The sequence below is a fragment of the Micropterus dolomieu genome, linkage group LG03 (assembly GCF_021292245.1).
Source record: "Micropterus dolomieu isolate WLL.071019.BEF.003 ecotype Adirondacks linkage group LG03, ASM2129224v1, whole genome shotgun sequence".
Classification (NCBI taxonomy): domain Eukaryota; kingdom Metazoa; phylum Chordata; class Actinopteri; order Centrarchiformes; family Centrarchidae; genus Micropterus; species Micropterus dolomieu.
Genome location: NC_060152.1, coordinates 8,906,295 through 8,925,610, shown reverse-complemented (window position 1 = coordinate 8,925,610; position 19,316 = coordinate 8,906,295). Strand labels below are relative to the sequence as shown.

At 40.1% G+C, this 19,316-nt stretch overlaps 1 protein-coding gene across 1 annotated transcript; it reads left to right on the top strand.

Annotated features, from left to right (window-relative positions):
• The first annotated feature begins 4,442 nt into the window (after positions 1-4,442).
• On the top strand, positions 4,443-17,890 carry LOC123968569 (sialoadhesin). Its single transcript, XM_046045421.1, has 10 exons — positions 4,443-4,539; positions 7,269-7,341; positions 12,898-12,955; positions 13,782-14,186; positions 14,758-15,069; positions 15,160-15,423; positions 16,420-16,692; positions 17,104-17,206; positions 17,298-17,463; positions 17,585-17,890. The coding sequence occupies exons 3-10, from the start codon at positions 12,913-12,915 to the stop codon at positions 17,738-17,740; spliced, it is 1,722 nt and encodes a 573-aa protein (XP_045901377.1). The 5' UTR covers positions 4,443-4,539; positions 7,269-7,341; positions 12,898-12,912; the 3' UTR covers positions 17,741-17,890.
• The last annotated feature ends 1,426 nt before the right edge of the window (positions 17,891-19,316 follow it).

The window sequence follows — 19,316 nt, the reverse complement described above, 5'->3', positions numbered from 1 at the left end:
CCGCCACCTCATCAGGAGCACGCCCAGGCGTTGTAGGGAGGTCATACAGGCACGTGGAGGCCACACACACTACTGAGCCTCATTTTGACTTGTTTTAAGGACATTACATCAAAGTTGGATCGGCCTGTAGTGTGGTTTTCCACTTTGATTTTGAGTGACTCCAAATCCAGACCTCCATGGGTTGATAAATTTGATTTCCATTGATAATTTATGTGATTTCGTTGTCAGCACATTCAACTATGTAAAGAAAGGAGTATTTAATGAGATTATTTCATTCATTCATATCTAGGATGTGTTATTTTAGTGTTCCCTTTATTTTTTTGAGCAGTGTAGTTCTGTTTAAGTGTGACAGCTCGCTATTAAACTGCACATTCATTTTAAAAGCTGAAAATATTGTTGTTAAAAGACATGGTCTCTCTAAACACTTAAACACTTAAAGTGCAATACAGGGGAGAATTGTAGCCCAGAACAAACATCAATATTGTGCTATCATTTTGAATCAACTATAACTAAAATCTACCAAATAAGCCCCTGAGAGAGTTGTGATGCCAGAGTGTGCCTGCTGTGTGACTTTACGGTGAGAATTTCAGTGAGACTTCAGTTTCCTGTTAAAAACAAAGAGTGTCACCGGGAAGCCATCTACTGCACTGATTAAAAGTTTTCTGTACCTACAAGTCATTTCATCACCAAAATATGTGTAAATGGGGTCCAGGTTTAAAAATACTGAGACCATCTGTTGCTGTGAGGATTCAACCAACAGTGAAAGGACAGAGTAGAAGACAATTAAGATTTTACTCATGGATAGGGACATTAGGCTACTGTATGAATGAGCCCTTTAGAGATATAATGATAGTAATTATAAATACATAAATGGCTGGTCTGGTTGCATACTCAGGAAAGATTTTGAAAATGTACGGATTTAGTTGTGGCGATTGCGTATTGACAACATATTTCTCTGATTTTTACATGGTTTGAATTTGTTTATGGCCCCATGGGGCTTTATAGAACGATGATAGAGAAAGATCAAAAGGTGAATTTGTGTATTACACTTTGTCAAATAAAGCAAACCAGGTGTTTGAGAACTCTGCTGTGTTGTGCCACAATAACCACCCTAGTTCAAATGAAGGAAATGACTCAAAAATAGATTAGTTCATTTTAATCAACGAGATTTGAAGATTCAAGTCTCTTTTACCATCACTAGGGTAGTTTAGAGCTCCCTTCACAACACTGTCTCCACCACGGCCTCGCCACCTGCTGGCCTCTGTGTTTGTGTGTGCAGGAGCCGACACAGAGCAGGCAGTTTTCATAATTCTGATTTAACAAGAGATTGGCCTACCAGTTAATTATATAATTATCACAGTTGTCAATATTTTTAATGTCATTAAGGGTTAGAAGGTTTGTTTTTCGGTTGCCAGACGGGCCAGAAAATATAGGTGGTTTGGGCTGCATAAACAGAGATGTTGCAATTATTTTGACATTTGGCTTTTCATTTTCAATGAAAAATTATATCTTTAGACTTTAGAGCTATAATGTTTAAAACATGTCCAGTACCAATTAAAGTCTTCTTGTCTCCATCAGCTCTGTACCCATCAAACAACCACAGTAGTCGGTGAGATGCGGTAAGTTACTTTCTGTGGATGTACTGCATGGCTAATGTTAAGGGTGATAAGCAGGTCTCTGTAAAGATGTGGAAACAACAGTCTCTGATTTGCCTTTCTTGTCCAGACCAGACCTTTAGGAGCAGCCTTAATGGTGTGTTCACAAAAACATGCAAATTTTTTGCCTCGCATGAGTTTGATTGATGGTAACGTAGACTAACCATGTTCCCTACACAACGATATTCCGTACAGATGACCTTTTCCCGCCGATCGCTGAATAAATACTTCCAGGTTATACATAAACTATATATGTGTGTAATCATAATTTCGATGTCTAGATGATATCTTTTGCATGACCATTTCCTGGTATTGCAGATAAAAACTATGTGAGTGGTTTTAGAAAGAAACAATAATAACCTACTTTTCTTTGTACCTTCATGTTTTATCTAATTGGGTAAACACTTACACTCAGGTAAATGGCTTTAATAAGAATTTTCAGGATGGCCTAGCATTTTGGCACAGTAGTGTACATCTGCTGTCAAGAAAGTAAAACCAAATTACTATCTGACTTAATTACAAGTTCTCATTCTAATCCTGAAAGTCTTTGGAAGGCTGTAAATTCTATCAAAATGTGCCTAATCTCTAAACGAAAGAGGTCTGTTAAGGTTTTAACAAGCCCCATTATCAGTGATAATGTGCCACCTTGCTGGTCATAGCCGTAAATTAAATTAAAACTCTGAAAATAAAGTTCATGTTGTTTTCCAAAGACAGACGTTCATTATGTTACAGGCCCCAGGCACAGGGCATGTGGACAGATAATAAAACCTGTAACACAGGAGAAATGAACAACACTGGAAACTTGCTGCCGTCTTGAAGGTCTTATTTAATCAATACAATCATTTAAGTCAATAAATAAAGTCTATTTTGGCACGACTCATTTTCAACTAAGTTACTAAATTACATAAAGTTAACAATGTATCTATCAAAAAAAAACAAAATAAACACAGATTCATACACAAATATGATAATCCACCCACTCATTATACCTCATTCGACTCATTGAAGGGAGTGTGAACCTATCACATATTAAGAGGGAAAATAAACCTTTCACATACTGCCAGGGAATGTAAACCATTTTTTAGATTAACAGGTTAAATTAACCATTTATCACAATTTACCAATGGTTTAGAAGGTTCTAGGCAAACTAATGACATTTAATTGATATGGATGAATGGTGTTAAATTGAGAAAGTCCATTAGTGTGTTTTTTTACCAAAAGCGGCAGCAGGGAGCAAAAGGAGACAATTTTATCTTGACAATAATTTATAATTCTATAATTTATCTTAAGTCATGAAACTGCAACCAAGATTTTTATAGGCAACAAAAATGGAAGAAAAGGACAAAGATATAAGCGGATCCTTACCATGTGAAATAGTGGTAGGAAAAACCTTCAAGCTTACAGAAATGGTGAAACCCTACTGCTCACTCACCTGTTCAAACTGGATGTTCAAAGTGGCCAAATGGCTCAGATTCACATGAAATAAACATGTTAACATGTGAAAAATGAGCACGTTGACAACATGTAGACAACACTTTAACAACATGCAACATGTTGTCAACATGTTAGAAATGTGTATTTTAACCGGATGCCTTTCCATACGAGAAAGAGACATGCCTGATGTGTGTCTTCTCCTGCTTTATATTGTAGAAATGCTTGCTATATTAACGCTGTCGCTGGTCATGTTGACAATTAGCAGCAGGCCAAAAAAAAAAAAATCCCTCAGGCCACTGGGAAATCTCCCGGTGCTGATGACAGACAGTCCACTAGTGTGGTCTCCACAACGTCTTCTTGTTTGTAGTTTTGTTGGTCACTAACGCACAATTCAATAGGCTTCATGAATGGACCAATGAGAAAATACGTTGTACACCCCAAACTAGTTCAGAATTGACCAATCAGTGAGTAAAATAAGTGGGCAACAATACTACAAGCTGTGCAAAATAAAACCTCCAATTTGTACAAAATAGACATAAAAAGGGATAAAACAAGGCTGAAGCTAATAAAGTTAAAAGGTCAGTTCAAATGGGGGAAACTCAGGGTCAGTTCGTGGCTGGGTGTGCTCAACTTCGTTTTCCTGCGTGGGGCGGAGCCAAACACATCAGGAACGGGTCTGCTGTTGGTCACAGGCTAGTCGGTTGTAGCCTCCTCACTGCTTGGGGCCTATAATGACTCCACTAAGTAGTGATGGCTCTGCGCTGCCGGCTCCCCAGACTACGACCCAGCCGTGTGCCACACTCTTTCAGATATCAGCAGCCTCAGCACACCCACACACCGCACCCAGGAGACAAGCGGAAGACTCTTTAGACAACAGCAATTTATAAAACATTCCACCTAACAGACACTGCCAAAAGCCCACATAATTATATATACACCCAGGGAAGAAGACATTCAAAATCACAACCTGCACCCAGGGGACCAGCAGAAGACTCACTGAGCATAGTGTGTGGCTGGTTAAATAGCTTGCAGATGGAGGTCACGCCCAAGCACACCTGTCTGCCATCAGCCCATCCCCATGCAATTAACCCATGTGAAAAACCACACCCACCAAATGCACACTCACTCTAGGTGCTCACCCATCACACTACCACTGCACTCAAAATAGGCTGATACAGGTCTACCCCGTTACGTACTCATGGGAGCTGTAATGTCGTAGTGACACATAGCAGTTTGTTTATTATTTCAGATGCCTTTTGACAAGAATACAATTTTTCAACTTGGCCAGCCTTTGGCGGGTTGACGTGTTGATGTCAAGCCCTGCACCAAAGTATTTTCAGAAATCAAACTTGCTTAGTCAGTCAGCTAGCCGAGCTAGCAGTGAAGAAAATCAGCGTCAAGCATATGATGTGGGCCATCACCTCTACAGCGTTTTGCTCAGTCCCTCTCCGTGAGTTTTTACTCCAGTTGATGCTGGGATTAGGACAAAATGGGCATAGCTGACATTTTGGCTCATGCAGCCTAACTCACTTCTGTGGTTTATCGGTGAAGTGTGTGGATTTGCAGACTGAAGTTTCATAGATTGAAATTATGCTCGTCTCCTATGAAACGTCTGTCTCCTTACGACAATGCATTATTAGGGGTCCAAGCCCGAAGTGGGCTGGGAACCCTATTGGAATCGTTCTTGTTTTTATTATTAGGGGTCCAAGCCCGAGTGGTTCCCAGTACCAGCGGAGTCAGTCAGTTGTCAGGAAAGAAAGCAAAAGGTATACACAAATAGTCATTTAAAAGCGTCAGGCGAGCTAAATCTGAATGTAGCTAAATGCAGTCAATGTAGAGTTATTATGCAACCAGCATGAATTAGTTCAACCTCAAGCTGATAAAAAATACTACTGTAACGTTGCAGTGGGAGTTTCCAGCACTTTTTTTGAAACCCATGAGCGGATTTTGCACGCTCAAGCGCAGGCATACGAGCACATACCAGGTTGCTATTTAAAAATGTAATCATTATTTGATTTGCAGTAAATCAATTTACCTTTGACCAAAATACTCACTAGCTCTTTGAAACTAAATTTCAAGTTCTTACATTCCAGTCTGAAGTAATATTCATTTCTGTCATTAGGGCCAATGTTATTCAGGGTTGTTGTGCAGTCTTTTGCAGTCAGATTTCCTGTCAATTCTCCATTTATACAAGTTTGTTCAGTACTATCAAACACAATGCCATTTTTATTTTTCCATGTTGCTTTACATGTGTTATCTAAACAGTCTATTTTCTCTATCTTAAAAGAGCAGGGGATTGACATACAGGATCCATTCAGAACCTCTACTGACTGAGGATTAATCACCTCAAACACCTGTCACAGGGTGCCTGCAACATGAAAAACAAATCTTGAAGAAGATAGTTTACAGTAGCGTAGCCATTTTACTGCCTTTTACACAATAAAATACATTAATATATATATAAATAAATTTTAATCAACCAAATTGATGACTGGAAGAATAACGAGTCACTAGGTATTTAAATGATCATGTTTTCTTTTGTACTTTTTGTTATTTTTATGTTCATTGGCTTCATTTATAAATAAAGTCCAAACTCACCTTGCAGCAGACAGACAATGAAAACAAGATTCAGAGCTGCAGCCATCTTTGTTTGTCAGGAGAGGCAGAAACTCAAGTTTAAAACAATCCGGAGATTACAGATGGAAAAGTTGACATGTTTGTTATTGATGTTAAGTCGCTAAAAGGTTCAAGTAAATCTCCTACAAATAAAAATGTATTGGTACCATACCACGACAGCTCTTGAAGACTGACGTGATGCACATCTAACTTGAAGGAGGAGGAGTGTATATGTTTTTTATTAGATTACAATAGATTTGATTTAACATTATTGCCATTGTACAGAGTATAGGTACAAGCCAATGAAATGAAGTTAGCATCTAACCAGAAATGCAAAAAGATAGTAGTATTTGCAGAAATTTGCTTGTAAAAGTTACCACGACAGTATATCTTACAGTATGTACAGTGTTATTGACAGTATGTGTAGTACTTATATATGTATAATATATCAAATATATCATACATGGAGGTTATAATGACTTACGTTTTCATCAGGTATGTTGTGCAAATAGAAGATGCAAAGAGAAGTCAAGAAGTGCAGTTGCATTTTCATAGAGTTCTTGAAATTATTTTGATACTGAGGAACTTGCACAAGTACAAGTAAGTCATTAATCTTTGTAGTAGATTTTCCACTGCTGGGCCAAGAATTTTTATTTAACATGATCATGTAAAAACTTGTATTCACCTAGCAAGTTATGAAAACAACATATCAAACAGTAACTTTGCAATTTAACATCAAATCTCTTAAATGAGAAAAGAGAGAACATTTAAAAACTTGTAGACTGACACAATTAGTTCTTCTCATTTTTGTGTTATTTTTATTCAGAACAAGCTATTCTTTCACAAACACCCAAATGGAAGTCAAAATTCAGAACAGTCTTGCTGTTGAATGACTGCTGATGACGGTCTCTCTTGGTGTATCATATCACAAAACAGGCTGGGCATCTTTAAATCAAGTGGTGGCAAAACTTACTTCATTTCAAGTAGTCCAGTTTGCATTTGGCTTTACCACTGCTGTATGTATAAAAAAGTCAACAACTTAATTTCTTAATTTCCTTATTATTTAAACTCATTTGGAGTGGTAAGCACTTTCATTGCCACAAACTGGGCTTGCATATGTGTAAAAAGTGACACAATAATAGGCATTATTGTATGGGCTGTATGTATATTGTTATATGGGCTTTGTATGAGCAAATATATATTACATTTGTTTGGGGTTAATTAAACACCAGGTGGATCTAAATCATTAATGAGAAGTCAGTACTAAAAAAGGTCACAGATCACAGATATTGAGAATATTAAATCTATTATATTTACACATGTTTTACAGCTGAGGTCTCTGTGAGCAGAACTGATGTATCATTTTCTGTATGCGTCATTATCTTCAGTGTTCTGTAGCTCCAAATCCCTACTTCAGATGGAGCGCTAACCTTCCTTATCTTCCTCCAATCAGATCTGTAGACTTCAGCAACTTCACAATCTTTGTCTGGAGCTCCATGGCTTTCTCTGTTTTCTCTCCTTTCTCCACATGTTCTCCTGCCACCTGGAGCCCCTTCAGCACAGACTGCAGGGCGTCTACATTCTTCACAGAGTCCATCTGGTCTCTGTCTACCTGGATCTCATCCACCCAGTCCAGGTAGGCCTGAAGTAATCCAAGGTCATCTACAAAATTTGCAATAATCCGCAGTCCCGGTCGACGTTGCTCCAGCTCCCTCAGCCTCCTCCTCCCCACCTCTCCAATATCATTCCCAACAATGCTGATGAAGGACAAAATAGTTATTACTTTGTAGTGTGACATGAACTCCCACTAGATGGCAGCACTTGTATTTAATATGACATTGTGAAGACAGACAGTGTGTTTAATTCTTACGTCAGTGTCTTCAGAGACGCGTTTTTGCTGAGGCAGTTGACAATGTTTTCTGTTCCTCGCTCTGTGATGCCAGTGATGTCCAAATAGAGTTCCTCCACAGTGGTGTTGTGCTCCAGAGCGTTCCAGAGCTCCAAAACCCCCTCTGGACCCAGGTTATTGCCACACATACTGTACGCATGAGTTGAACAATTGTGTTGCAGTCAAATACATATGGTATAGTATCTAATGACTCATATCAAGGGCTTGCAGCCAAAGGGGTCAGGGCATGAGAATGACTATTGAATATGTCCACTCAAGCACTTTTATTTGGTAATGTATGCATTTTATGACCGTCCCACCCTTTTAGCTCTAAACCCTTACAGTATGTTTTGAAAGGGGTGTTGTGAGAGTTGTAATAAACAATCTTGCATGACTTACAACAGCTTTTTCACTTGGCACTCATTTGATTTCAGAACTGCAGATTCTAAAATAGCTGCTTGCCTATCCAGGCAGTTGTATCTCAAACTGAAAAAGAACAGGAAAACATTGGGTTGATCATGCTCAGCTCGTATGGGGGCTATAGTCTATTTCAGCATGCATTAGGTGTGAGGTGGAGCACACCCTGGAGAGGTTGTCTATCACAGAGTTAACATTCAGACAGATAAGCATGCAGACACAGGGAGAAGATGCATACTCGACAAAGATAAGCATTGGCCAGACAGAAAATCCAACCCAGCTTGTTTTATTGCCTAGTGTTCAAATGCCAATTCTTATCTATGACAAGTTAATGTAAAATGTGTTACTTACTAGAGAGTTTCACAGCGATGTAGGATTGGCCCCAGTCTATTTAGTCCTCTGTTTCCAATGTTGGAGTAGCCTAAGTTGAGCTCTTTCAGATTGTGTGGAGAGAACTGCAGGACATAATGCATGGCTGCACAGTCCACAACACTCAGCTTCATTTTAAACAGGTTGAGTTTCTTGATCTCTGGTGCTGCCATGCTGGTGGCTTCCATCATGTGGAACTCCATCAGGCAGTGGAGAAGATTGAGGGCTGCCTGGTTCTCGAGCTTCCTGCCCTTAAACTGGTCTTGGAACCACAAGCCCAGCCTGGTGGGGATGCCATCCCCTTGCTCCATGGGGGAAAAAACAAGGCCATCCAACTGACCTGCCAGCCGAGCTCGGAGCATTCCCATGAAAAAGCGTGTGAACATCTGGAGGCTCTCCAGCTTGTCCGTGTTGAGGGCTGTGTTTTGCAGGGGTGCAGCTGTGGAGGATGGTGGACATAACCCAAAGCACCAGAGGTCCAGAGCTTGGATTATGTCCTCCTGGCTGAACAGGTTGATTGCACAGTAGAGGGCAGCCATATGCTCTTGAACAGTCAAGTGGAAGAAGGAAAACATCTCCACTGTTTCCTCTTTGAGAGGCTGGAGGATGTGACTGAGAAAGGTGCTCTGAAGATCAGCAGGTGCAACGCCGTAGTTCTCCAAATCTGCCCTGTCGAACATGATCTTTTTCTGTAGAAGGTTTTCATAAGCCAGTTTTCCCAAGTTTGTCAGTTGTTGCTTTGCTAGCGAGAGAACCTTAGCTCTAGGGGTGCTTCTCTCTGCACTCCCCTTTAGCGCATGGTGCTTGACTGCTGTAAACAGGTAACAGAAGTAAACCTCGCTGACAGTTCTGGGCGGGTTGAGCTCCAGAGACTTTGAGTCACCAACATCTTGATTCCCTGTAGAGAAGAACTCAGCCATAGCGGTACAGATGATGTAGCAATAAAGAGGGATGAACGACAGCACAAAAAGGTTGTCATTGTTCAAGATGTAATCATAGACTTTTTCAGCAACTTTACAATCTTTGTAGAACTTGGTGGTGTATTCCTTCACCTGGGCCTCCTCAAAGCCCAGCACCACACAACATCTCTGGAAGAAACCCTTGGGAGCTTCAGTAGAGGGTCTTGTTGTGAGAATGACTGATGCCTCTGGGAGAAGGTTTCCCTTGATTAAAGCCACCATCAGCTCTGACACTGGCACCTCCGAACCAATGTCAAGGTTTTTGTCAGGACTGTTCCAGTCCAAAGGGAATTTGAACTCATCTAATCCATCTAAGATGAAGAGCAAGGAACTTGGTGAGGTGAAAATATCAGGTAGAGCTGCCTTCAGGTACCGGAACCGTTCTCCAAGCAGCTCCAATAAGCTCAGCGGTGCTTCGATCAGATTAAGCTCTCTGAATCGCAAGTCAAAAATGCAGGTGAATTCACGCATGTTCTTCCCAATCGCCCACTCATAGACTAGTCTCTGTACTGCCACGCTCTTTCCGATACCAGCAATACCCTTCACTTTTACCCTTTTGGGGGGCCGTCCTGATGCTCGTTGGGGGCTCAATAGATGGCACGGCTGGATGCGCTGGCAAGCCTGATGGACATAGATGCGAGCTCGTCTACTTGCCAGGTCAAAGTACTCATGTTGGCTGGTGTCAACTAAGTCATCATCTTCTGTCACAAATAGGTCAGTGTAGCGGATCTCAATGTGAGAAGCTGAGTTTGAAGCCACTCCCTCGCCCTCTGAGTAACACTTCAACTGCTCTGTGCGTTTCAGTAGGGTTGTTTTATGGGCAGAAATTGGAACTGCAATGGAAGACGGTAAGATTTAAGATATTGTCTACAAATTTGACTTAAATTGATCTTTTCACTTAGTTTTGAAGATGAATATTTTAACTTATATTGTTCAGTTCACCTAAAATGTTGCCATACCTCGGATGTTGGCCAGCTTAACACTCCTGCTGGGTTTCAGCTCTTGTGTAGCTGCCAAATGAAGATCATTTCACATGAATACATTTTCAAACCATGTGATCAAGTAATATGAACAATTCAAGGAATTTTTACATCAAGAATGAAAACAAATCAGGAATAATTTTTTATGCTATAATATTCTAAAATCTTGTTTTATTTTTGATAAAATGATGAATCCATACCGTTAATGTCAGCAGTCAGGGTAAATCCCTTACTCTTTCCTTTGAACAGTTTGGCAAAGGGGCTTTTAGGCTTCTTCTCTGTGGTAATCAAAGATTTCTATAGTAAATAACACATTTGATATACTAAATAGGCCATTACATGGTGTAATTTCAAGTTTATACATGTGCTTGAACAAATTTAGTTTCATGTGTTTTTTCTAACATAAGTAAAAACAAGACTACAACCATGCTACAGTACAGTACAGTGTTTACATCAGCATGTTGACATGCTCTCAATGACAATACCAACATGCTTAGGTTTAGAAAGTATAATGTTTACCATGTTGACCATCTTATCATTGTAACATGCTAAAATATGTTAATTAGGCTCATGTCGTTCATTTTGCAGACATTTGGTTTGGTTACATTTTAAACAAACATTTTAACATTTTGACCAGATGTTGGTGCTAGATGAAAAGTCAGGGGTTTCATCAAAGTCGTTACAACAGCATTACACAGGGATCTATCCAACAATTGTTGTGACATTTCACTCAAAACAACAAGTCAACCTGCTGTTGAGGCCAGAGAAAAAGGGACTGGGATTGGGATTGCCAAAGTCAGTAAGATTCATCCCCTGATCAGTGGGTAAACTATAAGTTAAGCTGTCTTATACTTGCTGCGATATTTCAGTCTGAACCAACATCACAGTTAATTGTACCTGTTAATAATCTTCTCATACCTCCATTGTTATGCAGTAAAACCTTATGTCTATAGTTCCAGTCCTTCAAGGTTTTAATAAACAATATTATGCACTTTTCCTTTAACTTTAAATGCACCTGTGTACATAAATATTTACAGTACACAGTCATCAACAGTTTATTAAAGCAATATCACCTTTCACAGGTGTAGGCACTGGCGTACTGACAGCATCGTTCTTGCAGTGTGTCTCCACCCAGACCTGCAAATCCTTGCAGTAATAATCCTGCACGTCTCTCAGCACCTGCAGGAATTTTTGGCTTCTCTCCTCAGTGGCACACACTGTCTCTAGAGCCTGGGCCACGGCATTGGAAGGGGACCTCTCCAGCAGAGACAGGTATTGGGCAGATGAAAGCACCTCAGTATCACGCAGCCAACGCAGCAACGGTGCTGGGTGCTCACGGGTCCAGTTCAGCAGCAAGTCTCTCTGAGACCGTAGTAATTGCTGAGCTGAGTTCATGGCTTTAGAAAATACTCTTGGGAGGAATGCTGTAAATTAATGATTATTACTTATGAGCACAAATAGGTGTACCTTTGAACTCTGTGGGCTTTACACTTACATTCAGAAAACTACAGTATGAAAAAATGACTGGAATTCTGCACAAATACTACTATGCTCATTAATTGAAATTCATACCTTAAAGAAGTATTATATTGTTATGTTCCGAGTCACCTTCCCTCTCATCTGGTGCCATTGCAGTCATGAGTGTTAGCAGGAAAGCTGTTTGTGTTCTGTTAAGGTGCAGCAATTCAAACAACTTTTCAAAGGGTCCATAGTTCAAAGAGTTTGACTCTTTGTCTCCGCCTCTGATTTATCGGTTTTGTTTAATCATGCATTCCAATCCCCTCCAATGACATGGAAGAAAAATATCAAACAGTTATATTTGTTCTTAACAAATCATGATTTCAAAATTCAGTGCAAAGCTGAAAAATGAAGCTGACAATGATAACAGTCTTATCTTTTTATATATGTATATAAAGAGATTGACTAGCTGTCTGAACAGTTTCCTGTTGAAGTACCAAAGTTGTAGCATTCGCTTTTGCTTCCAACCTTTTACATTACTGTGATGACCTACATACATTGATGGATATGTATTGTCAACAGAGCAGCTATTAATCAGTGTCAGGCCGAAAAGTTAATCATTAATCTGTTTTATTCAACTTTCCTTGGAACTCTTATCGCTATCACTTTTGTCACACTGTTAGAGATTTGGTGAGGATTGCTTGTGTAGACAAAGGAAATCAGAAATGAACACATGAGGTGTTGGAGCCTTTGAGGAAATGGCCAACAGCATGAGAGTGACTCACCCGTTGTCATGTGTTGTCTCACAAATACTTGCTGAGGTCTTTCTTTCCCTAGCAAACAATTCCTAGTTCCACCACGTGGATGAGTATTTGAGTCTTTTGACATGTTTAAATTATTGTATAGTGGTACCATTACTGATTGTTAAATTACACTTTGAGCCATTAGTTCAATAGTGTGTTATGGGTGAAGGCAATAAGCATAAGATAATATTGAAGATACTAGAAGAGTAAGAGGAGGCATCGGCATCAAAGTGAAGTCATAGTACCAGGAAAATAATGAAACTCCAACTTCCCCCTCTTTGCTCCTCTGTTCATCCTTCCTTCTGTCTGTGCCGGCAGAGCAGGGTTGCCATCATGCATGTGGACACTGTCTTTCTTGTCTGTCCTCTGTTTTTTGGTGAGTAATTTAATCATTTATCATTTGTGAAAAATGCTTTAGTTTCAGATTCTTGCATGGATTTCAAGGTTATTCATTATTCAGTCATGAAAACTCATTAATTTCATTAAAAAGACTTATCTGATATCACAAGTTATTACCATATGACATTAATGTAAATTGTGATTATTTATCTGTGAATGTCTCCTACACAATATACTGTACTGGTAGATTACACTCAGAAAAGGATGATTTCTATTGCTTTAACAATGGTGTGCTTATTTATTTTCTTTATAGAATTGATGACAATGTGACATAAGGTTTCCTGCTATAATCAAGATAATTTTGATTTTGATATTTACAACATAATATCTGAGTAAAAAAACGAAGTGTAGTAGACTTTCCAGAGCCAAAAGTGCAGTTGCCCTCTTCCCTTTTCTAAATATACAACTGTTGCGAAATGTTTCTGGGTCAAATAATGTATTTGCAGACAGTTCAGTGGAATATAGCGGTCATAACTAACCTCATATTAGTTCCAATGTATTCTTTATGATGAACTTTCTAGAAGATCTCAGGGAATTAACTCCGCTATACCTCTGTGATTGGATGTGAGAGCTTTGTGTATGGAACAGAAACTTTTTGATTGGCCATGGAAATTGTCTTTGACTTCATAGAGGTCAAGTTAAAAACTGAATAGATCAAGCAAATAAAACATGAACATCACAATTTATGTGGCTGGATAGGCTGATTAAAAAACTTAACAAAAGTGCTCCCATGACTTAAACCTGAAGCTAGAGTTACATCAGATCCGCTGTATTGGTTAATGATTTTCTGTTCCCTATCACAGCAGCAGCCTTGTGGAGGGGAGTCCAGACTGTCTCTCCTGTGCCTTCAGTCCCTGAGCGTGTCCAAGCACTCGTGGGCTCCTGTGTGGTGATTCCCTGCTCTTTCACTCCTCTATCTCCTCGTCCTCCCAAGGGGAGGAAGGAGAAGGTCGATGTCCGGCTGAGGTTCAGAGGTGGTGGCCGCTTCTTCCCTCTCCACAGCACCGCTTTTAACAGCGAGGACAGAGATCAAGTGAGCAGGGATTTCCAAGGCCGGACATCCCTCTTTGGGCGAATTGCAGATGGAGACTGCTCAGTGAAGATCGAAAGGATCAGCCAGGATGACTCACAGGTGTTTGAGATCGCTCTAAAGAGAGGTGATGACTTACTTTGGGGGAGGCCAAGGAGCTTCAATCTGGATGTTGTGGGTGAGTCACTGTACTGCCTCTTCCTTCTTCTTCTTCATATAAAAGGATTTGTTATTTTGCTTATTTAACAACCAGATAATGTAAGTGTATCCAAAAAATCATTATTATGTAAAAATACATGATGCAGATAATACAGTATATTTATGTAAACATACAGAGGAGAATCTCTGACACATGACAAATTGCAATCAAAAGCCTAAAACCCTAAAAGCTCAGATTCCTGTGAGTCATTTGTATAGCATAATGAAGTGCAAAGTGCAGAAATATATGATGTGTAGAATATTTCTGCCCTTTAAAGAATGAGAATAAAAAGAATAAAAAACTCATTTGAAGAAACAGTCAATAATCACTACGCAATGTGGAATCATCCACCTTAAATAAACCACTTTAAATACTATGACACATGGGCTAATCAATTAAATAGTTCCTATACTTGTTTAAGTATGGAAATCTGAGACACATAATCCACAGTATTGGCCTTTGTAGGAGATTCTGCACTGTGCATTTGCCTTAAACGAAATACACAGCAGTAATAAAACACACTGGTGATTGAGATTCTCCTCACTGACAGACACTCCCGAGGCTCCTGTCATCAGCGGCATGTTGTCAGCCACAGAGGGACAGCTGGTCACCCTGAACTGCTCCGTCAGCTATCACTGTCCCTCCAGACCTCCTGACCTGCGGTGGAGCTGGGTTAGAGGACCCAAGCTGAACAGCACTGAGCCTGGGGAGGTTCAGACACTCCACCCAGAGCTCCACAAGTGGATGTTACTGGCCCCTCTGTCCTTTACTGTGTCGCACAAGGTGAAACCTAGACTCAGGTGTGAAGTTAGCTACCCAGGAGCCAAAAAACTGGCCACTTCAAAGGATCTGCATGTGACATGTAAGTATAGTTTTGAATAGTATATTTATGTTTCTTGGTTCGGTTTACACTATAGCCTTTTATCTTTTTTTCTTTTTCCATACTTTATAGTTCCACCAAAAGATGTAATGGTTCAGGTCCAGTCCTTGACAGTGCATGAGGGGGGAACTGCCTTGTTGGTCTGTTCATGTAAAGCTGACCCGCCGGCGTCTGAGTACCGCTGGTCCTACAGTCAACATGGCCGCACAGTGCACCTCCACCAGCGCACACACACAGTCCGGGTGTTCAACGTGACACGAGACATGAAGGTCCGCTGCTCAGCACATAACCTGATTGGTCGAGGAGAGTCCAGGCCCACGCTGCTGAACATACAATGTAATCCTACTTACTGTAGGACACAGATGTGACAACAAGCCATAACTGTAAATGTTTGGTTTTCAAGGATGTACAAGAGCAACAGTAACACCAGGCTAAAAAGCAGAGTTCCGCTGTTTTTTTTCTAGCTGGTCGGGTGTGCTCAGAAGTGTTCTCTGCTGCACCTGTAACCACACCCAACAGTGATGCCACAGTGTACTGGCCACACTCTGGAGTACACTTTGACATACCCGCTGCAAGGTGTGAGAGGTGAAATCATTAGAGGTTAGCTGGTGATGAGTTGTCTTTTAAGATGTTACAAGGGAGTAAAATGTTTCCAGATTCCCTTTTCAATTTGAATGTAGCTAAAAGTCACTGGAGAAGGGCTTCAAAAGAAATGTTTGATTTGACAAAAATAATGGGCATTGTAAAGACTGGAAAAGATTAATGTGATTATAACATCAAAATGAAAGGTTTGACATTTTGGGAAATACACTTATTCACTTTCTTGCTGAGATTAGATGAGAAGATTGATACCACTCTCGTGTCTGTATGGTAACCTTTTGTTAATTTTGGACTGAGCCAAGCTAGCTGTTTTCCACTGTTTCAAGCCTTTGGCGTAAACAAAGCTAACTGTTTCCTGACTTTGGCGTAATATTTAGCTGAAAGACATAAGAGTGGCATCGATCCTTTCATCTTACTCTCAGCAAGAAAGGGAATAAGCATTTTTCCCAAAATGTCAAACTTTTACACGTATCATATAAAAATAATCTTTTTTTGCACATTACTCTCTCAAAGGGCTTTACAATCTATATAATATTAAACACTTTTTATTGTTAGACTCTGAATTTTGTACATTTTAAATCTCCATATACAAAAAAACTAGTACTGAGTAAACACAATATTGTGGAATAAAGTAACAACATTACATAAATAAATGGAAATGTGAAAAGAACATGAAGAATATCAAGTAAACATTAAGTGCAATAAGTTCAATTTGCTTTTTCTGTCTTACAGATAAACCAGTCATCCTCCGGCTCTCCTCCACCTGTGTTACGGAGGATTTGGAGGTGTTGTGTCACTGTTCAGTCGACTCCAACCCCAAACCAGCAGTCACCTGGAGTGTGAATGGGACTGTTCCACCTCATGATTACAACGTGTCGGTAACAGCCGAGTCTGACAAGCTAACAGCTACTCTGAGCGGTCACATGGACAAACCACAGACTGTGATCTGCTTTGCTTTCAATGCACTGGGAAATGACTCCCTGATGTTGCTGCAAGGAGGAAAAGGTGTGTTCAAAGCACTGTTTTTCCACATTAAAAAAACAGTAGGGCTGGCGCTGAAACATCTGTGCAACACGCCTGCAGCTTGAAAACATAAGTAGAAGGGAATAAGCTGAAGAATGAATTAGGAAATGATGCAAATAAAACCTTATGTTGTTGTACCCTTACTATGAGTACATCTTTTTCATTGTTGCAGTCCACCCCAATTTCTTCATATTGCAATATGTTATATTTTAAAAAGCTTTTACAGAGCTTATTATGGAATATCTATGTGAAGCCTATACATCCAGCTTGAGTGACAAACAATGGAAGGCAAAGAGTTAAACTGTAATGCATGTTATTCCACCTGTACCAGGGATTACATTATAGTTTTACATAATATTCTGATCCATTGCTGTTCTTTTTGTCCAAATACAGAGACAGCACCTGTGTTGTGGTTGGTGATACCCACTGTGGCCATCTGCCTGGTGATATTCCTTATATCGCTTTTTTTCTACTGCTGCCGAAAGAGAGCTGGAAAGTATGTGAAACAAATCAGCCCTTTAAGCGTTCACTTATATCTGTCACACTTGCTTATTATGAAGTTCACGCACCTATTCTGCTCTTCTCAGACATGTCCTGAGTAGACGCCCAGCTGTGTACCCTGAAGGATTGGGAATTTATCAGGACCAGATGCCCCTCTACATTAACTGCACAGAAGTGACACATATCTATACCAACGGCAGCTACCAACTTGTATACCAGAACTGCACACCTCTCTTTGTCCATACTAAGCAGGTATTTATGGTATATATTATGTCTTTGGCAACAGAGGGCATTGCATAGACAAAAATCTCTAAATGTCAAATGTCCCTAATTCCCAGTTTTGAGAATTAGCTACATCTGTCTCTTTTTTTAGATCCGTCCAATGGGCAGAAGAGGTGGGGAGAGAAGAAGAGGAGGAGAAGGTGGAGGTAGAGACAGACGAGTGGGTTTGGGAGTCAGAGGCACAACAGAGGTGCAGGGTACTGCTGTAGCTGACGCAGAGACGGCCATCTACTTGGAGATCCTCTGAGCTCACTGTGGAGAAGTCACATGATTCTTCTGCTCCGTTAAACGCACATTAAACTTCAGATTGATTCTCATACCAATGTTAATGCACAGCTTATGTAGCTTTCAGTGATTGTATATATTGTAAATAAATATGTGTATGTGATCTCTTGAATAGTCACTGGTGCTCTGTCTCTCTCATAATCTGAACAATTTTAACAATTTATTTCTCTTTGAGTGTTGACCTGTGACCTACAACTGTGCTCTTTTTTTGAAAAAAAGATGAAAAGGTTTTATAAAAGAGGTTTTTCATCATTTAATCTTGTGTGTATTCCACAACACACACAAGCGCAGACTCTCAGATTTGATTTGGTCGTACCAGTCAGCTGCTCCAATTGCATTTGTAAAAGCGGCTGCTGCATGCCTAATACAAGTGATCCTCAGGCAGTGTTTAAAGTTCCTCTGGAGGGAGAAAGATTTCAGCTCAAACCATGATGCAATTTGCAAAGTTTTACACAAGTGCTCATGAGAGAATAAATCTTGTTATAGCGGGCAGGTCATTGCAGGAAGAGCACAGGTGTGATTGATAACATTAATTAATAGATAACATTCTGTTCCATTAAGCATTCCAGTACATTTTGTCAGTGTCAAGGTATCACAAAAGGGCTCTGAAACTGTAACACCATTAACACAGAATTAAAAAAATAATAATGAGAACAAAAAAGAAAAGAAATACAGGGCATCCACCCACACAGTCCTATTAATCTATCCACCCATCCATAAACAACTAATTATCATACAGACGTATGTATATATGTATACAGTGGGTACGGAAAGTATTCAGACCCCTTTAAATTTTTTACTTTGTTTCATTGCAGCCATTTTCCAAAAATCAAAAGAGTTCATTTTATTTCTCAGTAATGTACACTCAGCACCCCATCTTGACAGAAAAAAACAGAAATGTAGAAATTTTTGCAAATTTATTAAAAAAAGAAACTGAAATATCACATGGTCATAAGTATTCAGACCCTTTGCTCAGTATTTAGTAGAAGCACCCTTTTGATCTAATACAGCCATGAGTCGTTTTGGGAAAGATGCAACAAGTTTTTCACATCTGGATTTGGGTATCCTCTGCCATCCCTCCTTGCAGATCCTCTCCAGTTCTGTCAGGTTGGATGGTAAACGTTGGTGGACAGCCATTTTCAGGTCTCTCCAGAGATGCTCAATTGGGTTTAAGTCAGGGCTCTGGCTGGGCCATTCAAGAACACTCCTTCGTTATTTTAGCGGTGTGCTTAGGGTCATTGTCTTGTTGGAAGGTAAACCTTCGGCCCAGTCTGAGGTCCAGAGCACTCTGGAAAAGGTATTCGTCCAGGATATCCCTGTACTTGGCCGCATTCATCTTTCCCTCGATTGCAACCAGTCGTCCTGTCCCTGCAGCTGAAAAACACCCCCACAGCATGATGCTGCCACCACCATGATTCACTGTTGAGACTGTATTGGACAGGTGATGAGCAGTGCCTGGTTTTCTCCACACATACCGCTTAGAATTAAGGCCAAAAAGTTCTATCTTGGTCTCATCAGACCAGAGGATCTTATTTATC